A 27192-nucleotide genomic window follows, 5' to 3' on the forward strand; every position below is an offset into this window, starting at 1 on the left:
CTACTTCCGCATTTGTCCACGGCACTGTTGTCATGTGGTTTCTACGTCAGTAAAGGCGGTAACAAAGGTAACTGCGTCATTGAAAGGCGACTGCACTGCCCCGTGTCACTGTTTAGAATGGGAATTTTCTCATGATTTACAAGTAGTTGAAAACATTAGAGATATTGTTAGTAATCAGCTGGACAAAATATATAACACTAGCCTAGTGGTTTTTGGATATTTTACTGCAAAAATTTTACAAATTGTACCTTTAATAAATTTTATGTTTATTGTCCCCCCCCTACTGTCAGATGAAATTTACGCCCCTGTATCAAATAACTTTGTGTTTGCTTTGTAAGTGGTATTTTGAGTTTTAATTTTGGACTAGTTTTGATTTGATTATCTTTGTCCTGTAGATCTGACAACCCATATACAGTATGTCATTGTTGAGAACATTGCGACATTGACATTGAGTCCAGAGCGTTCCAGGGCTTTAATGCCAAAGGGAGAAAGAACATAAAGGTCATTTCTGACATAAGAGGGGCCAAAACTAAATTATGTAAAAAAAAAAAAAAAAAAAAAAGTGAGTCCTGAAATATTGATATTTAAAATATGATGGGACAAACCCAAAACCCAAAATATGATGGGACAAAACCCAACACATTTGCACTTGCAGGATTAAATGGCGTCCTCTAGGACATCTCAAATTGTGTACCTCGACTGTCTACAATACAGGACCCCTGTCCTGTTACACTCTGTACAATAGGAAGAGCTTAACCAACTGCTGTCAGGATGGAATGTTTAATCTCAGAGTTATAACCCTCGATGTGGATATTCATGTCTTCATTTCCGCTCTGTAATCTCACATACTCGAATACGCACATTACATAATCAAGACCTTTGCTCTGTAAAAACATAACATCTGTTACTCGGGCATGCAAACACATGCTGACAGCTCAAAATATACAAGAAGACACACCGCAGGAAGTATTTATTTTTAAATCAATAGAATTGACATGTAGATCTGCATGGCTTGTACACCTCAACACATCACGTCATAAATCACAATTACAGCTGAAATTGGACTTTGTCACCAAGACACTGGGTCTCATGTTCTAATAATGTTGACAAGTATCCTTAGGTGTGCTGAATTTTTTTTCTCTTTAATTTTTTTTTTCAAAAGAAGTATGCCTGCATCTTCAGTTTGGCTCTGTAATCTTGCATGTATACAAAATGGAAATAAAATAATAATATTCAAAATTATATATATACACTACCGCTCAAAAGTTTGGGATCGGTAAGATTTTTAATGTTTTTAAAAGAAGTTTCGTCTGCTCACCAAGGGTACATTTGTTTAATTAAAAATACAGTAAAAACAGTAATATTGTGAAATATTATTACAATTTAAAATGACTTTTCTATTTGAAAATATTTTAAAATTCAGCATTCAGCAAAATGATTTCAGCATCATTACTCCAGTCTTCAGTGTCACATGATCCTTCAGAAATCATTCTAATATGTCAATTTGCTGCTCAAGAAACATTTATTGTGTACAATTGTTCAAAATATTTGTGTACAATATTTTTTTTCAGGAGTCTTTGATGAATAGAAAGTTCAAAAGAACAGTGTTTATTTGAAATCTAATCTTTTGTAACATTATAAATGTCTTTACTGTCACTTTTGATGGATTTAATGCATCCTTGCTGAATAAAAGTATTAATTTCTTTAAAAAAAAAAAATAAATAAATAAAAAATTCTTACTGACCCCAAACTTTTGAACGGTAGTGTAAAATGTTACAAAAGCTTTGAATTTTAGATAAATGCTCTTCTTTTTTGAACTTTCTATTCATCAAGGAATCCTGAAAAAAAAGTACACAACTGTTTTCAACATTAATAATAATAACAAATATTTCTTGAGGAACTAATCATCATATTTGAATGATTTCTGAAGGATCATGTGACACTGAAGACTGGAGTAGGCTAACGATGCTGAAAATTCAGCTTTGCCAACACAAGAATAAATTACTTTGTAAAATATATTCAAATACAAAACAGTTATTTTAAATTGTAATAATATTTCACAATATTACTGTTTTTACTGTATTTTTAATTAAATAAATTAAGCCTTGTGAGCAGACAAAACTTCTTTTAAAAACATTAAAAATCTTACTGATCCCAAACCTTTGAGCGGTAGTGTATATATATATATATATATATATATATATATATGAATGTTGAGCAGCAAGCTCATTGGCTACTGATACAGCAGGAACCAATCAGCTGTGCCCTATAGAGAATGATGTGATTGGACCTATCAGCCTGTGCCATCTAGAGTTTCATCACAGAACTTTGTATTTTTGATCAAATAAATGCTGCCTTAATGAACATAAATAAATAAAAAATATATAAATATATCACAATTACAAAATAAATAAATTATATATATATATATATAACATTTTAAATATATATATATATATATATATATATATATATATAAAGAAACTATAATATATATAATATGTATGAATATATAAATATAAAATAAAAAAGCATTTTATGTTATACTTTATGTATTTAAATTTCTTCTTAGTCATAAACGTAGAACAAATAATTGATGACTCATGATTTCTGCATGGAAATGAATGCACACAGGTTTAATACATAAATATATTTGGGCTCACAGTAAGAGAACGAGACCCACTGTGTTTTTACATCATCTCTTATAACCCCCCAGTTGGTCAGCTCAAACTCTAAAGCTTTAAACCGTGAGTGTCGGATATCAAGTGATACAAGTGATGAAAAGCGTTTGGCTAAGATGTGTGCGGCCTGAGCAAAAATGAGTTTGTGCAGAGACAGAGTGTCTCATTACTTCAGCTTCAGTCATATAACATGAGAGGCTGTATTATGTGTTAGAAAATATGGTTCATTGCAATCTTACATCACATCCTCTGACAGTTGAATCGTAGAAGCCACTATTCTCATTGCATTAATTTCCTTTTTAACAGGTGCCCTTTTCAGCTAACTCAACACACGTCATTCATACAGACTTTGTCCCTCGGAAACCTGCTGAAGTGACAAAGGTAATGTATATTTTTATGTGATAGCATCAGTGTTGTGACTGACAGGCAGACTCTCATTGACCACAGGCCAGCTAGCGTGTGTTTGGGCAGTAGCAGCGGCAACAGCTGTGTGGCAGTGACAGCCTATAAATATTTGAGAAGAGACTCGATCTCTCAGTGTAGCACTGGAGAACAGTAACCTCCCTAACTTTACACCCCTGTGGGCATGCAGAGCCAGTGAAGGTGATATTGAAGTATAACTTCACTCCTGGTCATGAAAGTTACACCTGAAAAGTGATGCTATTTTTCTTCTGTGTTCCCTTCCACAACAACCCGGACATGAAACTCAAGGTCATAGAGTTCAGTTGCTTTGAGTTGTGACGAGAAGGCCAAGGAATTTCATTAGCAACCTAGGCTCATCTGCATTTTTGCAAAACTCCACAAAAAAGTACCTATACATACAATTAACTGCCGTTTCCACGTGAAATTAACAGCAGTAAAATACCAACAATTTGTATTCCTTTCACAATTATGATTGCAGGGGCAGATTATCAATTAAGAAAGACTTATTTTTGTGTGGTTCCTTGCACAATACTATGTCCTGAGCTTGAAACGCTTTTACCATAGCACATCATTTGTAAACTAATACATTTTGATATTTCCATCACTTAAACTAGCTCTATATGAATGGCTTTTCTGATATAGTCAAAGACTTGTAGAAGCAAGCTAAAATGGCATGGTTACTTTAGCAAATGCATTTTTATTTTGCACTTGCTTTTGTTAATCCTGTCGGTTGGATTTAAAGTAAGGAGGTAAAATATTTTCACTCACTGGAAATTTCACTCTGAATCTCGCAAAACTTTCAAGAAACATGATCGTGTTTGATAGTTATTACACGTATCAAGACACATGCTCATTGAAGAGGCAAATATGCATTTTTCTTTTGAAGTTAGATAGGTAACTTTGAATCCAGCATGAGTAAAGGCGAAATGTTCACCTATTCGTTCTTTGTTTTGGCTGCAGTTGTCAGTCTGTCACATAAAAGCATTCAACAGTGCAGATGTTAACCCGGCACTCCATATGCTGGGAAGAGTGTCATTACGCACCTGCCTTTGTTATTCCAAATCATAGAGAGAGAACAATCATGAACTTCTAAGCAACATCTCAGTACTGCACCACTAAAAAATACTTTGCAATTTTTTTTTTGAACATCATATGTGCAGTTTAAATGCCTTTAAAATATGATAAATAATAGCATGTTTTTAGAGCGGAGAAATTCCACTCAAGTCCAAAAATACAGTTTACGGCAAAGCAAATATCATGTGAATACATAAACACTTGATAGCCCATATTTAGGCAGCAACAAAGCCTATTCAGAGCAGCATAAATTAAAACTAGAAGTAGTAGATATCCTCCTATTCCAGGATGTAAATCAATTGAAATACAAGTATCAATTTGAAGGATTCAAATATAGGGAAGTTTGGATTGTTTATTATTATTATGTGATGTCCTTGATCATGTCAGTCTCATTTCAAACTTTATTAACTATAATAAATAGCTTCCAGAAAATGGCCGTCCGCATTGATTTGTGTTGGAAGAGTAACCCCTGACCCAATGCATGAATTAAACTGTTAATTCACCCAAGCCGGCATTCTAAGATAGAACCCGGAAGCGCTTAAAGGGATAGTTCACCCAAAAATGAAAATTTGATGTTTATCTGCTTACTCCCAGCGCATTCAAGATGTAGGTGACTTTATTTCTTCAGTAGAACACAAATGATGATTTTTAATTCTAACCGTTGGAGTCTGTCCATCATATAATGCATGTCAATGGTAACAAAATCTATGAGAGTAAAAAAAACATGCACAGACAAATCCAAATTAAACCCTGTGGCTCATGACGACACATTGATGTCCTAAGACACGAAATGATCAATATGCGAGAAACTGAACAGTATTTATGTAGAGAAATGTAAATGTAGAGAAAGTAATCTTTTAGTTTTAAGTTGGTTTGAACAATTCGGATAAGCGCAAGTAAGTACCATTTTGATTAGCCGTCGTAACTACAATGTTTATGCACTGGGTAAACAATGAGTGATATATACGTGTGAGAGATCACTTCCGACGCTTGCGTAAACTACGCCAGAGCGCGTACACACCTCACGCACCGGATGCCGTGGGCACGCTCAAGGCAGTTGGACATAGTGGTGTTTTAGAGGTAAAAATTATATAAATACTGTTCGGTTTCTTGCACAAACCGATCGTTTCGTGTCTTAGGACATCAATGTGTCGTCACAAGCAGCAGGGTTTAATTTGGATTTGTCTGTGCATGTTTTTTTTACTCTCATAGATTTTGTTACCATTGACATGCATTATACGACTGACAGACTGCAACGGTTGGAGTTAAAAATCATCATTTGTGTTCTACTGAAGAAACAAAGTCACCTACATCTTGGATGCCCTGGGGGTGAGCGGATAAACATCAAATTTTCATTTTTGGGTCAACTATCCCTTTAACGTAAACAGTGTATGAGAATGAAACCAAAGAGAAGATATTGTTGAATAAAGTTGGGTTTTTTTTGTTTTTTTTCGCACAAAAGTATTCTCATCGCTACGTAAAATTAAGGTTGAACCACTGCAGTCATGTCGGCTACTTTAATGATGTATTTAGTACATTTCTGGACCTTGAAAGTGGTGGTTAAATTGCTGTCTATGGATGAGTCAGATACAGATTTTCTCAGATTTCTTAAAAAATATATTTATTTGTGTTCTGAAGTCTTGCGGGTGTGGAATGACATGAGGGTGAGTAATTAATGACATAATTTTCATTTTTGAGTGAACCGCATATTGACGAATGCGGAATCGCAGAGGATAGAGCAAAACAAAACACGAATTAGAAGTCTAAAATGAGAACTTTTAAAAAGAAATGGAGGATTTCGATATAAGAGAAGAGGAGCTTGAGTTTGTTGTACTGCCCTATTTGTTTAAATCAGGAGAGGCGTCTAAGCTTACACTGCTCCTACATCCTACATCATATGATGTGTACAGTCGTCTGTTGGAAGCTAGCTATTTTAGATTATAAAGTTTTAAATATGGATATTTTCTTACAAAAAACCCATCAATTCACTTCAGAAGGCCTTTATTACCCCCCAGAGCCGTGTGGAGTCTTTTTACGATGGATGAATGCACTTTTTGTTTGGCTTCAAAACCAGGCCCTGCATTCACTGCCAATATATAGCTTGGTAGAGCCAGGATATTTTTTAAATATATCAAAAATCAAAGTCATATACCTTGGATGGCTTGAGGGTGAGTAAATCATGGGGTAATTTTCATTTTTGGGTGAAATATCCCTTAAAGATGGAGTGCACCAACTACACTGTACTCAACAACAAACCCACAACCTGCAAGTATGCACTATTACTCATTTCACAAGCAAAGACAGTATTCACATAGTCTTAAAGGAACAGTAGAAAAAAACATCCTATTTAATTCTAATGGTCAACAAAAGAGTGTAAAATGATCATGAGAGAATTTTGTTGCAAAAAAGCTCACTATATCTAAAACTCACTTGACTATCATTGCAATTGCATATCAGGAAAAAAAAATATATATAATGAAATCCCAATAACTTTTAATTTGTAACCATAAATTGGATCATTCAAATGTCAAGTGATGGTGCACAGCAGATGGCCTCTAAATGTTTGCTTTCAGCTTGAAGACATGTTGGGGTCTGTATCCACCTTGTTCCCAAAAGCAAACATTTACTAAATGATATGCCTGAGGTCTGGAGAGAGTGTGACTCATTAAAACAACATTGAGAGTCGATGGCAAGACTTTTGAGGTAGGTTTTATGCCCATCTTGTTTTACACTTCGTCAATTATACAGTGCTTAGTGTCTAGACCTTGCTATTGCGTTACTCCATCAAGGACAGCATGTGGCAGGAGGATGCAGCTTGGGTAAGCATCTCACCTCAGAACTCATCAACAAACCATGTCAGTCAGTCCTTCATGGTTTAACCATCCTCTCGCGCTGTGATTAATCTCATTCATTTATTCAAAGAGAATGTCAATGGTGCATGTACAGTAGCTGTACAAAAAAGAGAGAGTTAAAACTATGCATCCTTAAAATATTTACTTAAAGGGATAGTTCACCCAAAAATGAAAATGCTGTTTATCTGCTTACCCCAAGGGCATCCAAGATGTAGGTGACTTTGTTTATTCAGTAGAACAAAAATGAAGATTTTTAACTCCAACCGTTGCTTTCTGTCAGCCGTATAATGCGTGTCAATAGGAACTCCATCTATAAGAGTCAAAAAAACACGACAGACAAATCCAAATTAAACCCTGCGGCTCGTGACGACACATTGATGTCCTAAGACACGAAACGATTGGTTTGTGCGAGAAACCGAACAGCATTTATATCATTGTTTACCTCTAAAACACCACTATGTCCAACTGCGTTCAGCATCTGGTTAGTGAGGTCAAAAAACGCGTTCTGATGACAGAACTGATGTCTCGTGCTTTGCTTTAATGAGTGCGAGACATCACTTCCGTTGTCAGAGCGCGATCAGACCTCAGTAACCAGATTTGTAGGGCAGTTGGACATAGTGGTGTTTTAGAGGTAAAAAATGATATAAATACTGTTATGTTTCTTGCACAAACCGATTGTTTCGTGTCTTAGGACATCAGTGTCGCCACAAGCCTCAGGGTTTAATTTGGATTTATCTGTCGTGTTTTTTTTCCCGACTCTTCACATTTACACGCATTATTCGGCTGACAGACCACGACGGTTGGAGTTAAAAATCATCATTTGAGTTCTACTGAAGAAACAAAGTCACCTACATCTTGGATGCCCTGGGGGTAAGCAGATAAACATCAAATTTTCATTTTTGGGTGAACTATCCCTTTAAGTCACTGCGTGAGACATGATGATGTTTGTCCAGCAGCCATAGCATCACTATTACTATTGCTCATACACAGATTTAGGGATTTGAACAAACCCTTGAACAAACTTCTATCTAACTGCTCCACATACTTTAAGTATTTTGACAGTATTTTTGAACAGAAGAAACACGTATAAAAAAATTGTTTGTCCCAATGGCAGTGATTAAATTGTACTATTTTCTGAAGTAATGCAAGAGAATGGCTGGCATTATAGCGTTTTTTAATTGATTTGTTTAGATCATCCATCCATCCATTGTTCTATCCATCTATTCATCATTCCATCCATCCATCCATCGTTCCATCCATCCATCCATCCATCCATCCATCCATCCATCCATCCATCCATCCATCCATCCATCCATCCATCGTTCCATCCATCCATCCATCCATCCATCCATCCATCCATCCATCCATCCATCCATCCATCCATCCATCCATCCATCCATCCATCCATCCTTCAATTTGAATATAATATGATATAATATATAATTTAATATAATACAAAACTGTATGATATATACACTATATGTAGCTGCAGTTTATAGTGCTTTCTGTAACATAACCAGTAATGGTAAAAACACACCCACGCCATCCTTAAAACCTTCCTATATCGGGCAGGATCTTTTAAGCACATAATCTCCTGCTGATTTTTGTCTATGCTCCCTCTATATCTATTATCCACAGCTGCCTATTTCTCTCTCTCTCTCTCTCTCTCTGATGCTCTCTCACTACACATCACTACTGATTTCCTGTCTGCTCCTGATTGGTCCATATGAGCAGGAGGAGATTAGGGCAGTCCCTAGTCAGCTGGAAGGGTGTCTAAAGAGCACGAGGATAGAGAGAGAGAGAGATGCTGTATCTTTAAGAGTATTTTTAGGCTGATAGTTGATAATGGTCAGTGGTGGGGAAAATCAGAGTTAGTGGTGGCAGTGCAGTGGCAGCCTGTGAACATGGATGACAAGGGGAGACGCTGATGTACTGTGGATTTACAGCTTTTTAAGGGAATTCACACAGCTTAACGCCATTAAACACACTGGACTTGAGTTATTTGTATGCGTTCAACCTTCATTTGTTGGGGCTAAAATTAGGTAAGTGGTTGCAATCATGTATTTTTTTATTTTCAATAATATAGAATTTTGACACGTTATTGGCTCCAAGATTATATATTAAACAGTGTAACCATACACTTTCATACATGCTAGCTACATAACGCTTGGCTTGCAGATATGAAATGATGTTATGATTGAGGATGGGGGTTTGTTGACCAGTGTGAACTAGCTGTCAAGCTATTTTTTTCTTGCTGGACAACCCAGTCCATCTTTTTCCTCTCTGCGCCAGATATTTAAATTTAATGAAACTGGCGAACAGTGTGTGATCAAGTTACAGTATTGATTACAGCATGACCCTCTGCTGTACTCCACATGCAGAGTGCATGTTTGCCTTTTGTGTAAGTGTAGATTATTGTAGATTATAAAATCCATTTAATAATACCAGCACGTGAGCTTCAAATATACTTATATTACATGAATAAATACTGCTGAGCAAAGCAAGAATATACAAAACCTTGTGTGATGAGTTCCCATGTGAATGTGTATTTGTCAGCGTCATCTTCTGTTTAGCTTGTCCATCTGTTTGTGTCCTCGTGTTTTTGTACATGTATATTTTTAGTAGTGTTAACACATGCTTGCATCCTTTTCCATATCTACACTTATATACACTTAAAGAGGCTGAAAGAGAGAAAGATTGTTTCAGGACATGAAAAATGTCAAAAGGTTTAGGCATGCTTGATGGAATAACATGTCAGGCCCAGTGAAGCAGCAGAGCTTACCGAAAACAGGAGCAAAGAGTTGCTTTTACATCCCCAGACATCAATCAAACAAATATACATGCAGACAAACAAAAACAAAAGAGTATACATTGTCCAGAGGCAAGCTTTAACCAACCAATAAAATGATAGATTTTTTAAGGACCTCCTAATGATCTTCTACTACATAAATACAAAAGCGCAGTTTTATAGTGTGATACAGCTATGGAAAAAATTAAGAGACCACTTAACATTGATTTCTTAACTTGGAGTGGTCTCTTAATTTTTTCCATAGCTGTATATGGTGTAAAGTATTTAAGTAAATGTATAGGCTAAATAGTTAGCCTACTTAAGTATCTTTTTGGCTAATTTTCACTCTGACTGAGTATCAAAGATATTAGCAACTCTCTACTTGACTACATTTTTGAATAAGCAGATGCACTCTTTAATCCATTACAGAAGTGTTTGGCACATGCCGCTTTGCTTAGTGGCACATCCGGTGGCACATCTGGCATGTTCACTGGCATGTGCCAGTGGATAGTGACATGTGCCACTAAAGCTTGTGATGTGCCGATGGATTGTGTCATGTGCCGTTGACAATGTTGTGGAACATGTTGCTGTATGTTGTGGCTCTTCTAGTAGTGACTGACAGATGAGTTGAACAGCTATACTGATGTAATTGTGACACAAAGTCTTTAAAAAAAAAAAAAAAAAAAAATATATATATATATATATATATATATATATATATATATATATATATATATATATATATATATATATATATATTTACTATTAATATTTAACTTGCTGTAGCCACATTATAATAGACATCCAGTTTATTATAATACTGTATCTACAGCAGAACTAGAACTAAATTACTCTGAAGAGCCGGTATTCAGCTCTTCTGAATGGTTGGTGCCAGTTTTCACAATGCATTTCAGAATGGCAGGTGTCACTTTATAATGGTTTGTTTGTGGTATTTTCTCATGGTAGTTTACAACATGAAATACCTGACTGGTAAGTGTCAATTTATGGTGGCGCATACCCCTGCTGGTTTCACTTTTTTAGTCTAAATAGTGTCTGTATTATTTTAGAATTCCAAATGACACAGCTGAGCTGTCAATCCTAAGCAAATAGATGTGTTGGGTTATCAAAACAACTGTGTATTTATAATATGTATTTGAACACATTGTAAACATTATATAAAAAAAGGAAAGTTATTATAATAAATATAAACACATACAGCGGGCCACGAGGCAGATATTAAATATGGATAATTCTAATGGTTGTTGTAACAGTTAACTCTGGGATGTATTAAACCATATGTTTGAAAGCAACTTATTATTAATTAAATGTTGCTCTGCCATTCAGTGCGTATGTTACAATGTCTACGTAATGCACAGGAGAAATCGGCATGTTACATGCTCCCTGACATACGGCGACATGCTCCCCGACAATGTCAGTAGCACATGATACAATCCATCGGCACATGATGCCTCTATCCACTGGCACATGCCAATGACAACCGGATGTGCCACTGAATGTGCCACTAAGCATAGCAGCATGTGTCAATGGCTTGTGTGTGTGTAAGATGCCATGCCTGCCTCTCTAGTTAGAGTATCTGATTTTAACAGTATTTAAGACTTGTACTCAAGTGGAATTGGAATTGGTGACTTGTGGTAAAGTCATTTTCACTCTTAGGCATCTTTATATTTACTTATATTCAGCCAAAAATGAAAATTATTTCATAATTTACTCACCCTCAAGCCATCCTAGGTGTATATGTCTTTCTTCTTTCAGCCAAACACAATCAGAGTGAACGTAATCATAAATGTAATCCATATGACTCCAGTGGGTTAATTAATGCTTTTGAAGTAAAGCGATGGGTTTTTGTAAGAAACATATCCATATTTTAAAATTTATAAACACTAATCATTGGCTTCCGGTAACGGCTGTGCGCAAGTGGCGTTCCGGTGGAAGAGTGACCTCTGACCCAACGTATGACATAATTCTCATTTTAGACTTCTAATTTGTGACTGGTGTTTTGTTTTGCTCTATCCTCTGCACTCTGTATTTGTCAATGCGTCATGCGTCTGGTCAGAGGTCACTCCTCCGCTGGAACTAAACACGCGTACAGCCGTTGCCGGAAGCTAATGATTATAGTTTATAAAGTTTTAAATATGGATATTTTTCTTAAAAAAATTAATTGCTTCGCTTCAGAAGGAATTTATTAAACCACTGGAGTTTATGATGGATGGATGCGCTTTTAGGAACTTCAAAAACTTGGCTGCCATTCAATCCCATTGCAAAGCTGGGAAGAGCCAGGATATTTTTTAATATAACTCAGATTGTGTTTGGCTGGAAGAAGAAAGTCAGATACACCTAAAATGGCTTAAATTATGTAAATTATGGGATATTTTTTATTTTTGGTTGAACTATCACTTTAAGTATGCTTTTCAGGTACCCTTTACACCTCTGTGTTTAGCTCTACTGATCAAAAGTTTGGTGTCAGTAAGATAAAAAAAAAAAAGAAAAAAAAAAGAAGTTTATGTTTTAATTCAGCAAGGATGTACAAACCTGATTCCAAAAAAGTTGGGACACTGTACAAATTGTGAATAAAAACAGAATGCAATGATGTGGAAGTTTCAAATTTCAATATTTTATTCAGAATACAACATAGATGACATATCAAATGTTTAAACTGAGAAAATTTATCATTTTAACAGAAAAATAAGTTGATTTTAAATTTCATGGCATCAACACATCTCAAAAAAGTTGGGACAAGGCCATGTTTACTACTGTGTGGCATCCCCTCTTCTTTTTATAACAGACTGCAAATGTCTGGGGACTGAGGAGACAAGTTGCTCAAGTTTTAGGCTTCTAGTTGCTCAACTGTCTTAGGTCTTCTCTGTCACATCTTCCTCTTTATGATGTGCCAAATGTTTTCTATGGGTGAAAGATCTGGACTGTAGGCTGGCCATTTCAGTACCCGGATCCTTCTACGCAGCCATGATGTTGTAATTGTATGCAGGATGCAGTTTGTGGTCTGGCATTGTCATGTTGGAAAATGCAAGGTCTTCCCTGAAAGAGATGACGTCTGGATGGGAGAATATGTTGTTCTAGAACTTGGATATACCTTTCAGCATTGATGGTGCCTTTCCAGATGTGTAAGCTGCCCATGCCACATGCACTCATGAAACCACATACCATCAGAGATGCAGGCTTCTGAACTGAGCGCTCATAACAACTTGGGTTGTCCTTGTCCTCTTTAGTCGGGATGACATGGCATCCCAGTTTTCCAAAAAGAACTTCAAATTTTGATTTGTCTGACCACAGAACAGTTTTTCACTTTGCCACAGTCCATTTTAAAAGAGCCTTGGCCCAGAGAAAACACCTGCGCTTCTGGATCATGTTTAGATATGGCTTCTTTTTTGACCTATAGAGTTTTAGCCGGCAACGGCGAATGGCACGGTGGATTGTGTTCACCGACAATGTTGAAGCCTCTCTGGAAGCCCTGAGCTCATGTTGTGATTTCCATTATAGTAGCATTCCTGTATGTGATGCAGTGCCGTCTAAGGCCCGAAGATCACAGGCATCCAGTATGGTTTCAAAACTCTTCAAAACTTCAAACTCTTTCCAATTTTTCTCTGAGAAACTCCTTTCTGATATTGCTCCACTATTTTTTGCCGCAGCATTGGGGGAATTGGTGATCCTCTGCCCATCTTGACTTCTGAGAGACACTGCCACTCTGAGAGGCTCTTTTTATACCCAATCATGTTGCCAATTGACCTAATAAGTTGCAAATTGGTCCTCCAGCTGTTCCTTATATGTACATTTAACTTTTACGGCTTCTTATTGTTACCTGTCCCAATTTTTTTGGAATGTGTAGCTCACATGAAATCCAAAATGAGCCAATATTTGGCATGACATTTCCAAATGTCTCACTTTCAACATTTGATATGTTATCTATATTCTATTGTGAATAAAATATAAGTTTATGAGATTTGTAAATTATTGCATTCCTTTTAATTCACAATTTGTACAGTGTCCCAACTTTTTTGGAATCGGGTTTGTAATAAATTGATCAAAAGTGACAGTAAAGACATATATAATGTTACAAATTATTTCTGTTTCAAATAAATAATTATAATAATCAAAGAATCCTGATTTTTTTAATAAATAAATAAATGAACGAATGAATGAATGCAGCCTTGCCAAGAGCAAAGTCTGCAATCAAAAGTCTCAATATAAACTCAAATATTTCTCATTATTCTTCTTTCATTCTTCCTATTTTTTTTTTACTCTCAATGTGTTAACAGTTATCTCATTTGTCTATTTTGTTCAGAGAAATATCAGAGACAAAGTTGTTACTTGTATTTGATTTTGATATACTTATGAAACAAATGAAAACCCCTTTCAGTCTTTTGAGCTTTGAAAAAGCAAGATCTGAGCAATCAGATGGATGTGAATGATGCTGTAACATTGTCTAGAGGAATATTCATCCAATCTGGCCATGTGTACCCACACAGACACACACCCACCCACCCACACACAGACAAATGGTGGTAGAGGAAAAAATGTTTCCAGCTTCCTAGTGTTTACACTTCCCCACGCATGACGCAACACATAATCAGCACTACACACACACGTACACGCTCCCTCCCCCAACACATGACGCGCAAGCCGAGTGGGAGAGTGAAGCATGGGGGATTGAAGACATGCACGACTCGCTCACGTCCACACACTCACACGCAGGAACAGGCTCTGGGGAAATGTGACTCTCTCTCTGGCTGTCTTGATCTCTGTATTTCAGTGGCAGAATTCTGTCTGCCCCGTGGCGGAATAGATATATGGGATGAATTTCTTGTTTACGTTAACATTACTGCATTAGAGCCAAATTAATTTGGCAATGCATATGTTTCCAGACGATTCCTGGCTCTCACCACCTACCTCATTCAAAACAGTTTTATATAATTTATGAAAATGCATTATCTTAACACAAACCACTAAACTCATGCTAATGTAGGGAATCATATTGGATCAAAGGAATAATTCAGGCAAAGATGAAATGGATGGATGGATGGATGGATGAGTAGGTGGATGGATGGATGAGTAGGCGGATGGATGGATGAGAAGGTGGATGGATGGATGAGAAGGTGGATGAATGGATGATGAGTAGGTGGATGGATAGATGGATGGATTGATTGGTAGGTGGGTATGTAGGTAGGTAGGTAGTCAGATGGATGGATGGATGTCTCATTCTATCTACTGTACCTTCAAACTTCAAAAACTTGTTCAAAGCCTTGTTTAAAAGCCTTCAAGTTAAAATTACAGTTAAATAAACAGAAATTCAAAGAAATTTTATTTTTCTTCATTAAATTTAAATTGACGGACGGACGGACGGACGGACGGACGGATGGATGGATGGATGGATGGATGGATGGATGGATAGGTAGGTGGAGGGATGGATGGATGAATGGATGGGTGGGTGGGTATGTGGACGGATGGATGGATGGATGGATGGGTGGGTAGGTGGGTGGGTAGGTGGATGGATGGATGGATGGGTAGGAAGGTAGGTGGACAGATGGATGGATGGATGGATGGATGGATGGATGGATGGGTAGGTAGGTAGGTGGACGGATGGATGGATGGATGGATGGATGGATGGATGGATGGGTAGGTAGGAAGGTAGGTGGACAGATGGATGGATGGATGGATGGATGGATGGATGGATGGATGGATGGATGGGTAGGTAGGTGGACGGATGGATGGATGGGTAGGTAGGTAGGTAGGTGGACGGATGGATGGATGTATGGGTGGGTAGGTAGGTGGACAGATGGATGGATGGATGGGTAGGTAGTTGGACGGATGGATGGATGGATGGATGGATAGGTAGGTAGGTAGGTGGACGGATGGACTGATGGATGGATGGATGGATGGATGGATTGGTAGGTAGGTGGACAGATGGATGGATGGATTGGTAGGTAGGTGGACGGATGGATGGATGGATAGGTAGGTAGGTAGGTGGACGGATTGATGGATGGATGGATGGATGGATGGATGGATGGATGGATGGATGGATGGATGGATAAATGGATGGATGGATAAATGGATGGATGGATGGGTAGGTAGGTGAACAGATGGATCGATGGATGGATGTCTCACTCTATCTACCTTCAAAATTCAAAAACTTTACTCAACAAAGCCTTGTTTAAAAGTCTTCAAAGTTATAAATTACAGTTAACTAAACTGAAATTCAAAGAAATGTTATTTTTCTTCCTTAAATTTAAATTTGAATTGCAATTCTGCATCCTGTTTTCTGCTGCAATTTAAAATCAAATCAAATGTGTTAATTATTGTAATTTTAAAATGCATTCTCAGTTCATTTCTGAACTCTGGTTTCTGGGTGAACTATTTCTTACAAATTTTATATCTTTAAACTTGGGCAACCAGGTGAAATCCATTAAAGATATGATTTCTAGACATGCTGAATTTGCTGGAATAGGCATTCCTCCTAATTGCTTCTGACTCTGCACCATACAGTGAGGTGATGTATGATTATTCCATAAACCATTGCAAGACCATAGCTCAGAATGATGGAGGGCTTCTTCTGAAGTGATGGGAATTAATTTACATTGGAAAGGAGTAAATGGCAGTTATGGTTTTGGCCTTAATCCCCAGAGAGATGCTGGAGAGATGCAATCTGTGGTGTAGCTTCTTGGCAGATTGTTTAGACTGCTCTTGTTCAGCGCATTGCAGGGTGACAGCCTTGGTCTACTGTCTTGAATGAAATGCTTCTTGTAGAAAACTCACCTGGGCTGTAAGCCAAGCACTCCTGATTTATGTGACCTCAATCCAACATGGTTTTCAGGCTGGCTTCTGAATGAGCAGGTTTCCACTATAGCAACTACACATTTTAGAGAAATGTTTGATGAAGGGAAAAAAGAATACGGAGTCAATAAAATGATTTGATTTGAACAGGAACATGTTTGGCTTAGCTTGAGGCCTGAGTAAATGTAAAAGATGAACACTTATACTGTATAAGGAATGTCTGGCCTTTTACAGTGTGTGATAAGTGGCCACTCATGATCTGCAAAAATTCATGGCAGTTGGTTTTTATTTACAGGCCTTTTTAAAGCTACAGTCTTTTGGTTAAAAATTATCAATTTTTGAGCAAGTACATAACCAGCCAGTGTTCAAAACTATCTCCTTACCTTAGCCTGATTCACAACAGTAAGACTGTAATAATGTTTTATAATAAAATCAGTACTGGTGGGTTTTTGCAGGAAATTTGAGCATGCTGCTGTTCGTCTGTTTACATGAGGAGTCCCAGCTAGTAGGCTATATGGAATGTGAGGATGCTGCCGGTAGCGGATCATTTATAGCCTTTTCTCACAGCAGCTGGAATAATTAAACTTATTTTGATGGCGGATTGTAATCCAGAAAGTTCCAAATGACAATCATCAGAATCAAAAGATTTTGGACTGCAGAGTGGCTACAGAAATTACAATCTGCAGGTAACGCCAATACACACTAAATACACATAGTCACTCAATGCTGATGTTGTTAACATTAACAATTTGAGAACAAAGTATAACATTAATAATAATTTGCACAGCTTGACGCGATCTAATCGATCGTTAGATTTAATCACCATTGGCAGCACAATTTATTATAGGCCTAATACTTTATTTAAAGTGGCAGACATGTTACTTACTTGTTCAGATGACATTTTCCGGTGAAAATTCTTATTTTGGTCATACTTCCAAGATGTAGAATCTGTGATTCCGAACTACAGTATCCACACCGGTGCGGTGACTGACAGCAAACATTAGATTCATCAGCGCTGAGGAGCCATGCCAATGCACAACCCACGTAAAGATGATAATTTCGCAAATAACTGCAATCACAGATTTCAAACAGAGATGGCAACAAAGAGGCAAAACTTACAGACTGCAGCTTTAAATTTAACATCTTAAAAAATATTATTTAAACACATATCATAAGAAAGCATCATTAATCACTAAAGAACAGATTTCATAAGATGTTAATGGTTTTGCTTCTTTTGAGGTTTGAAATTAAGCCAAAAACTTTTTTGAAGTTAAAAGGCAGTTAGTTCTGAAATACTTAAGCACAGTGATTCTGCAATGGTTTTGCTTCAGATTAGCGATCCAGCACCATATTTGTTTAAAGCACAAAAACATTTTTTTAATGACAACAAACTACATAGGCCTGAAATGCATAAACACTATTTGACATCAATGAGAAAATATATGTAAAGTGTTTTCTTCTTTCTTTTACTAGTTGATAATCCTAATTGCTGTGCCATGCCACAATTTTAATGCAAACATTTTTTTGTTAGCATCCCCAGCAGTTAAAAAAGACTGCTTTAGAGACAGAAAGTGGAGACCTTATTGGCCAGTTACTGAAATATTTGAAGTCTGATGTTTGCTGAGAGCTCTATTCTGAAGAGGGATGGGGCAGCAAGACTCAGGTAATGGTGCTGGCATGGCAGCACTGATGGTTTTTTATGGATTGACCATTAGCACTAGAGTGGAGCACATTAGATTCTCTCAGGACCATAACTGATCCTGCCAGGCAAAAAACTATAATGAATACAGAGAAAAGCATGCTTCTCTCGCTGCCTGAGAACTAAGTGATGCTGCATGTGAGTGAGTATGCACAGATAGGTGACAAGCAGACAGAGAGAAAGAGAAGGGATTGTCATACTCTATCAATGTTTACTGTGAATTTGAAGGTGAACTGATTTAGGCCATTGCCACAGGCTCATAGTTTATACTGACTGCAATTGACCTTCTATATTAATAAACATAAAGCAGATTGTGTTTTGTAGTAGCATGCATACAGTGCTGAGTTCTTTGAAGCTTTATTATTATTAGTATTATTATTATGTGTTGTTTAACCCTCTTTTACACAGTGACACAGTAACATTTATTTATAAATTTTTCCATTCAAGTACAATGGTTATCAGCACTATGCTCATGAATAATTGCCAAAATATGTTTGTTGCCTAGATTGTACTTTGACACGTTGACAATATAACATATGTGTTTGTGTGTGTGTTAATCCATTAGGAGTATCTATTTTTTTCCCAGTAACTTTACATTTCAGATTTCATTTCTTATCAGATTGAATATTAACTAGGGACAATAATATTAATCATTAATATCATCATAATATTAAAAAGTAGGCCTATTCAAATTTTTAGTTTATAGAATTTTAATAAAACTGCTTTTAATAATAATAATAATAAAAATCGTATTTATATTAATGCACTGTCAACATTATTATCTATACAAACGATATCAAACCCCATACTGATGCCCGAACAAACGGAAGCAGATTATTAGCGGAGAGTTTGTCAAAGACGAATGATTATGTCGCTTTAAATTCACTTTTCGCGAGGTGATGTATGCTGATCACCTGTCATGTGCGGCGCATGCGCAGAGGGGGTGATTGTGAAAGCGGGTATGCCCTCAGATCCTCGTAACCTCCATCCTAGACGCTGAGCAGCCGAGCACCAAACAGCACTAGAGACTAGAGGGACAGAAATGGGAGAATAAATAGGGATGCTCGCACACTGCAGGTAGGATACTGTTTTTTACTACTTCAGCTGGCCGTTCAGATGAAAATAATCGTGTTTTTCCATGTGGCAGTGGCAGTTTTATGAAAGATATGGTGTGTGGTAGTAGAGTAGTACTTCTAGTCTGGTAACGCGTGTAGATGCTCTTGTACAGCATGCAAGAAAGCTGTTTTACTGATGAGGCTGTGAAATTCTCCCATCCTTGATCAAATCCTTGCAGGGTTTGATCAAGGACGAATGCATCATGATCAGGACAGCGAGGGAACCTCCATTTCTCATCGTTTGCTCTTTTATTTTCCGTTTGAATGCATGTTATGTGGCGAGATCAGTGTGATTACTGCAGATCGTGACTGTCTGAGATTGACCATCTACAACCTCATATCGAATAACCAACCTATAATATTTCAGTGCTTTTTTGGTCTATGGATGCCAAAAAATGACTTATTTGTTTGTAACTAAAACATCCAAACCTTTAAATAAAGAAACATCAAGTTTCACATATTTTTTCACATAATTTCTTTCACATAATATCGCTAAACACCCATTTGTGTTTTACAACCCGGATATGCCGACGGAGGATTTCTGTAGAGGGGCTATAGATGTTGGGTTTTGAAGGAGCCGATTTTTTTTCCTTCTTTTTACAGAAATCTATCAATGGTCTATATGTTTGTAGGCTGTTCGAAGAGCACAGTGTGACTATTTAACGTTGATATCAGGCTATCGACAATGTGGTTGACCGCGCGCTCTACTAAAAAAAAAAAACAATCGTGCTTTAGCGAAAAAAAAATGCACACAGAAAAACCACTTACTCTTTAAAGTTTCTTATCATGAATGTGTCCGCATAGAGTTACTGCTGTGACTGGTATGTCGTGTTGTATTTCACGCTAAAAGGCAGAGAAACGTGATGCATGAGCTGAACGTAGAACGCTGTCCAAGGTGCTGAAGGGAAACGTCCAAACAGTCAGTTACAGGGGGAATGCAGTCATGCTTTACACGAAAAATCGATGTTTCATTGCTGTTATATATTCATGCTACATTTTTAAGCAGTATTACACATGTGGATGAACAACACGTGTAGTAAAATTGTCATTGCCAAACATTTTTTTGACATTTTTTTTTTTTTTTTTATCAAATTATTCAGCCTATAATTATGTTTATGTTATGGCCTATAACATATGTTACAGATAATTAATGTCATTCCAAAGACCAAATATCATGGAATCTGCATGTATAATAATTATGGAAAAATTATCTTGTGAAAATTATCTTATGAATTATGAAAAAAAAAAGGTAAAATAGTTTTCTATAAGGTAAAAGGTGAATGCATTGTGTTCCGGACAGTAATGGAACTTCTGTCTCTCACTATTTGCTTTGTTATTTACTATTTGAATAGATACTGCAGATCATGACTGTATAAGTTAGACCATCTACATCTACAACCTCTACATGTCATCCACTAAATATGTATTATAAAGTTCATAACTGTTTTGGTTAGTTTGTTTTATCTTATTTACTGATGAGGTTTTTACTTGCTTTGAAGATGACTTGGCTAAACCATGCCTGAAATAGCAACACTTCTAAAACAGAGTACTCTTCTCATTTTACTCCATAGGCAGAACAAAATATTTCTGAGATATTTGTCATTGTTATTAAATCCTTTTGTTTATGGAGTCTGTGTGTGTGTGTGTGTGTGTGTGTGTGTGTGTGTGTGTGTGTGTGTGTGTGTGTGTGTGTGCATTAAAGATATCTATGCATTTATGACAACAATAATGTGTGACTTCTGTCTTTTCATTGTCCACTTTCTATTTCCTTAGGGACACTGGAGGTAGATGTGAGGGATAATTGCACCTGGTGAGAGAAACCCTCCACTGGGTCCCTCCATCCCAGCCCTCCCTTACACCAGTCATCAGAGCCACATTCCCCACAGCCAACATGTTCTCCTCCAACTTTCTGAGTGGGGGGAATCCTCTAAGTGCGATGTCCTCTGCTGTGAACAAGTTCAGTCTTTTTGGGGATGAGGCCAATGAGGAAAAGCAACAACAGCAGCCTCCAGGACCTTCAAAGCAGAAGGATCCTCAACAGCAGGGGAACGGCCAACCAGCCTCACAGGGGCCTCAGAGGCAAAGTGGACAGCAGCCACAGGGTGTGGGAAGGGGAGGCCAAGGAGCTGGACGGGGTGGATCTCAACCACAAGGAGCTGGACGGGGAGCATCTCAACCACAAGGAGTTGGACGGGGAGGATCTCAACCACAAGGAGCTGGACGGGGAGGATCTCAACCACAAGGAGCTGGACGGGGTGCATCTCAACCACAAGGAGTTGGACGGGGAGGATCTCAACCACAAGGAGCTGGACGGGGAGGTCCTGTACAGCAGGGAGCTGGTATAGGAGGTCTCCCGCAGCAGGGAGTGGGCAGGGGAGGATTGCCACAAGGAGCAGGTGGAGGTGGATCTCCTAAGCAGGGTGTTGGGAAGGGTGGACCTCAACAACAAGGCCCAAGAGGACCTGGGTCTCACCCAGCAGGTGCAGCTGGGTCAAGGCCTCCTTCAACAGAGCCTCAGGTGAAAGATGGAGCTACGGTGAAATCCCTCTGTCCAGTCTGTAAAAATACAGAACTCAATTTTAAGTCCAAGGATTCGCCCAATCATAACACCTGCACGCAATGTAAATCAGTGGTCTGCAACATGTGTGGGTTCAGTCCTCCCGATGCAACTGTGAGTACAAATACCTAACTCATTTAGTTTTGCATTAGCACAGTACATATAGCAGTGGTGTTCAGTATGCATGGCTCATTTTAAGTCTTTTTGTTTGCATTGTTTTGGATTAAAATAGGAAAAGAATCAAGATCATTTATATAAAAGTATTATTTTATATAATCTCAATTTTTTTATGTAATAGACCACACTAGATTTACCCATCAGTTTGTACTATCAGGCAATGGTCACCATTGGTCACATGTGCCTCATTCCAGAGTCCACTCTCTCTGAAGTTTTATTGGATTATGATGGTTTTAATTCCTTGAAGTCTTTATTTAGGTGCTGACACTTATTATAATACCTTTTTAACAAAGTCAAACTACATTCAATTTTGATCAAAGATAGATTTTAAAATCTTATATCCTGTATAGGTTTTTATCACTTTTATTGTATTTTTATTGTAGTTTTTACCATGAAAATAGCTACAGGAACTGGGATGGTGTTTAAAAAAAAAAAAAAAAACTGTACGATATATCATTTTAGCATCAATATCTCGAAGTGCGCATCCGTGATAGTCACATCGCAGGATGTGTGACGTCAAGTATAGGGATCGTTTGTCATTTGCATTTGCTTTTAAGTCCTGTCAGTTTAAACATCAAGTGCAAGAAGACTGGAGAGCCACGCAGACAGCACGTGAACACCCAATTCAGTTCTATTGCTCTTATTTTTGAGCTTGAACGCACATGTGCACTCAAAATTAAGTCAAAATGCCCGTCTCTGCGAGTATTCTCGTAAACACAGTCAGTTATGTGTTTTAAACAATTGAGAAAGAAAACGGATGTGTATCATTATATTGGATCCGTGCATTCCTCTTAAAGTGACTGCAGCCTAATATACCCCAGCTGTTTGTCTCACCAATGTTAATCAAACAACAAAAGAAAAAGAGAAAATCACTTTTGTAGCTTTAACAAAGATAAATTGTATTAAAGGATTAGTTCACTTTAAAATAAAAATTAGCCCAAGCTGTACTCACCCTCAAGCCATCCTAGGTGTATATGACTTTCTTCTTTCTGATGAACACAATCAGCGTTATATTAATAAATATGCTGACGCATCCAGGCTTTATAATGGCAGTGAATGGGACCAATGAGTATGAAGCTCAAGAAAGTGCATCTATCCATTTTAAACGTACTCCACACGGCTCCGGGGGTTAATAAAGGTCTTCTGAAGCAAAGTGATGTGTTTTAAGGTAAGAAAAATATTAATATTTAACAAGTTATAAAGTAAAATATCTAGCATTCACCAGACTGCCTTCCGTATTCAACTCAGAAAGAAAGTGTAACTCCTCTTGCAGTTCAAAACTCTTATGCTTCGACCTACGCCTTCTGTATTCAACATACGAAAGCTGAATACAGAAGGCAGTCCAGCAGAAGCTAGATATTTTACTTTATAACTTAAACATGGATATTTTTCTTACACGAACACGTTGCTTCACTTCAGAAGGCCTTTATTAATCCCCCAGAGCTGTGTGGAGTACATTTTTGATGGATGGATGGATGGATGGATGGATGCACTTTCTTCAGCTTCGTATTTGCTGCGTCAGGATATTTATTAATATAACTCTGATTGTGTTCATCAGAAAGAAGAAAGTCATATATACCTAGGATGGCTTGAGGGTGAGTAAAGCTTGAGGTAATTTTCATTTTAAAGTGAACTAATCCTTTAATTAATTTAATTTAATTTGTACAGTGATTATTACATTATTACATTTGATTATTCAATGTCTGTAACTAAATACAGTTAGATTTACCTGAAAAACATAAGGCACTGTTTATTTAATTTGTATCTTATTCTATTGCTTTATTGTATTTTTATTTTCAATACAGAATCCCTACCCTACAGAATCACCCCAATCATCCTAGAATGATTAATTCTTTATAAATAGAGCTATTCAAATCATCCGGTGAAATTGTTTTCATATCGCAATATATATTGCAGTGAAACAAAATATCACAATGTCTGTTTTTTTTTTCTAATATCGTGCAGCCCTAGTAGTAAATGTAGTGTTTCACCAGTTCAACCATGAATAAGTAAATGCTAATTCCTCAGAATAATTCCTTTTTTTACCTTTTTACTGTTTTGTACATTTTACTGTATACATGGTCTTTCTGTTTGTAACACTGCAGAACAACTGCTTCTATGTTGATTTAAATTTTTGTTAAGTTAAAAACTAGCAATTGTATAACAGAAATTTGTATCCTCATTGTACGCAGGCTAAGGAGTGGCTTTGCCTGAATTGCCAGATGCAGAGAGCTCTGGGAGGGGCAAAAAGTAGTGAACCTCCTACGCTAAAAGCCCAGCCACAGTCCAAGGTCTCCGTACCATCACAGAACCCCGCAAAGAAAGACACGCCTCACAGTAAGCAGATGCCTCCATCTGCCACCCAGCCAACCAAACCAACAGAGGGTCAGAAACCGTTAAGCCAGTCTAGCACAAGTGCAGCTCATCCATCGCAGCAAACGTCCCAACAAAAACTTCTTCCACAGCAAACGACAAAAGGTGCTCCTCCTGCCAAAAGTGAGCCACCATCAAAGACTGAGCCCCCTAAAAAAGAAGAAGAGTCCAGTTTTTTTGGTTTCGGTTTTGGTGGCGCTCGATCCCGCTCTCCCTCTCCACAGCCTGGTGCCTCTTCTGTTTCTGGGAAGGTTCTAGGCTTCGGTTCTTCGTTCCTTAGCTCAGCATCCAATTTGATTTCAGCTGTCCAGGATGAGCCCTCGACAACCCCACCAACCTCTCGAAAGGGTTCTGTCGTTTCCCAAACATCTGCCAAGACCACCACACCCCCTTCTACCAGAAAAGGTTCAGAGGCCTCTAAGGGCTCCCCCAATCTTCCTAAAACACTGGAGGACAAAATGCAACAGCAACAAAATAAACCCCAAGACACTCAAAAACCAACAACAACAACAACGAAGGAATCCTCATCTGCTCAGGCTACTAAAATAGATCAAAGCCCAAAACTTCTTCCCAAAGCCTGTCCACTCTGCAAGGCAGGCCTGAGAAGAGATCCTCCCAACTATAGTACCTGCACTGAATGCAAAGCCACTGTGTGCAATCAGTGTGGATTTAATCCTGTGCCTCATCAAACGGAGGTAAGAAACAGATGAATGTATTTTCTTCTTGTAGGTTCACATTATGTTTTGTGCAATGAACTGTGGGCAGAAAATGTCAAGAGCAATTTCAGAGGACATGTTCTTGGTGATTCCACTGATTCTGTTGAAAAAGATGGATGTATTTTCTAGTCTCTTTGGTTTGTGTGGAGGCAGTCTTGTGGAAGGCAGACCGAAAATGGCTGTGAGAGAGACAAAATGTGCCTTGATTCTCAATTACCTCAGACTACTCCCTGCCTAAACTTACAAAAATGAAGTGCTTGCACTCTCAAGGCAGAAAAGAAAACATCAACATGCATATTCACATTGTTTCTTTTTTTTAAGTTATGCATTAGAGTGATTCACAGATCCATTAAGGCTTTGGGTGATAAGTAGATATTATGAATGAATAGACATTCTGTGCTTTTTGACTCATGTTATGACGTTTATTGATCCATCTTGGTCAAACATTGCAGTTAGTGGCTAGTCTATTTTACATGCGAACGTTCCACCCAGTTTGTTGCTTTCAGCCACTTTCCAGACCCAGCATAGCTATCAAGATAGTCAAGACTGCTTGGGGAGAGAGGTTTATGATGATCTCATGGGATTTATTGTTGTCTGTTTTGATGCAAGAAGATATATAATTCTCCTTTCACAGCAGAAGTCAGTAGATCTACTGTTTCATTTTAAATGTCATTGTCTATAATGTATTTTTATTTTGAAGTTCTAGTTAATTCATGTATTTTATTCAGATGACTTCTTGCCAATGTTTCTGGTTTCCCTTTTCATGCCCCCACCTTTTTTAGTTAGTGTTAAAATATATATGGTCCTAGTTTTTTTCATTGCCATTTCAATAAAACCACTCATTAAAGGGTTAGTTCACCCAAGAATGAATTACTCACCCTCATGTTGTTCCACACCCATAATATCTTCATTCATCTTCGGAATTTAAGATATTAAGATATTTTTGATAAAATCCGATGGCTCAGTGAGGCCTCCATTGCCAGCAAGATAATTAACACTTTCAAATGCCCAGAAAGCTACTAAAGACATATTTAAAACAGTTCATGTGACTACAGTGGTTCAACCTTAATGTTATGAAGCGAAGAGAATACTTTTTGTACGCCAAAAAAACAATATAACGACTTTATTCAACAATATCTAGTGATGGAGATTTCAAAAGTGCCAAAGTCACGTGATTTCAGTAAAATAAGGCTTTGTTACTTCATAAGTGTTTCGAAATTTCAATGGTTCACCACTGGGGGGCATGACTTTGGCAATTTGATACACGACAGTGGAAATGTTTGTAATAGATTTTACAAATCACAGACTAACTTTTGTATCTTTGGCCATCAGGTTTCATAATAAGGGAATAGTATAGTCAAGGCCAAGGATGTGTCATGTGCTTAGTCTTAGCAGTGAATCTACTGTAATAATGAATGCCCCCTACAAAGCCCTTACCACCTCTGTTGTCATCATCTGGAAACTCTGAGCATACCAGGCTGGCCCCTATTTTATCTTTTAAGGTGTGTTGAGCAAAAAAGACTATTGAATCTGTAATTAAACATTCAGATTTACGTGCAGCCTGGCAAGGAGACTCCAAGGCTATTGGGTCACATGGACCTGCTATGTGATGAAAAAACACCAGGCAGAGGATCAGTGGGTAGTCCCCAGAGATAGCATCTAAGACTTTTCCAAGAGAGTTCAGAAACCAAGAGATAAGGTGTAGATTACAGTGGCATCTGCTACTCGATTGTGCTCTGTTTCGAGCACAGGTTGTTGAAATGAGATAATAGTGAAAAACATCTCTCCAATATGAAGGTCACATTCATTCACGGCCACAACTGTTTTATCTTCAAACATACAAACCTGGGAATTGCCTTAAGTCTAGAGAATTAACAAATGCAACACATCTGTGTATATTTTTATCCAATGCTAAAATTATCCAAATGATTCA

At 37.6% G+C, this 27192-nt stretch overlaps 1 protein-coding gene across 1 annotated transcript in view; it reads left to right on the forward strand.

Moving 5' to 3' along the window:
• Positions 1 to 8899: 8899 nt before the first annotated feature.
• pclob (piccolo presynaptic cytomatrix protein b) overlaps positions 8900 to 27192 on the forward strand; it is a 103163-nt gene continuing 84870 nt past the window's right edge. The window contains exons 1-3 of the mRNA XM_067389386.1: positions 8900 to 9072; positions 21210 to 22107; positions 24363 to 25238. Coding sequence (XP_067245487.1) covers positions 21328 to 22107; positions 24363 to 25238 — 1656 coding nt within the window. The 5' untranslated portion in view covers positions 8900 to 9072; positions 21210 to 21327. The remainder of the gene's footprint in view (positions 9073 to 21209; positions 22108 to 24362; positions 25239 to 27192) is intronic.

The sequence above is a fragment of the Chanodichthys erythropterus genome, chromosome 7, assembly GCF_024489055.1.
Source record: "Chanodichthys erythropterus isolate Z2021 chromosome 7, ASM2448905v1, whole genome shotgun sequence".
In the NCBI taxonomy this organism is placed as follows: Eukaryota; Metazoa; Chordata; class Actinopteri; order Cypriniformes; family Xenocyprididae; genus Chanodichthys; species Chanodichthys erythropterus.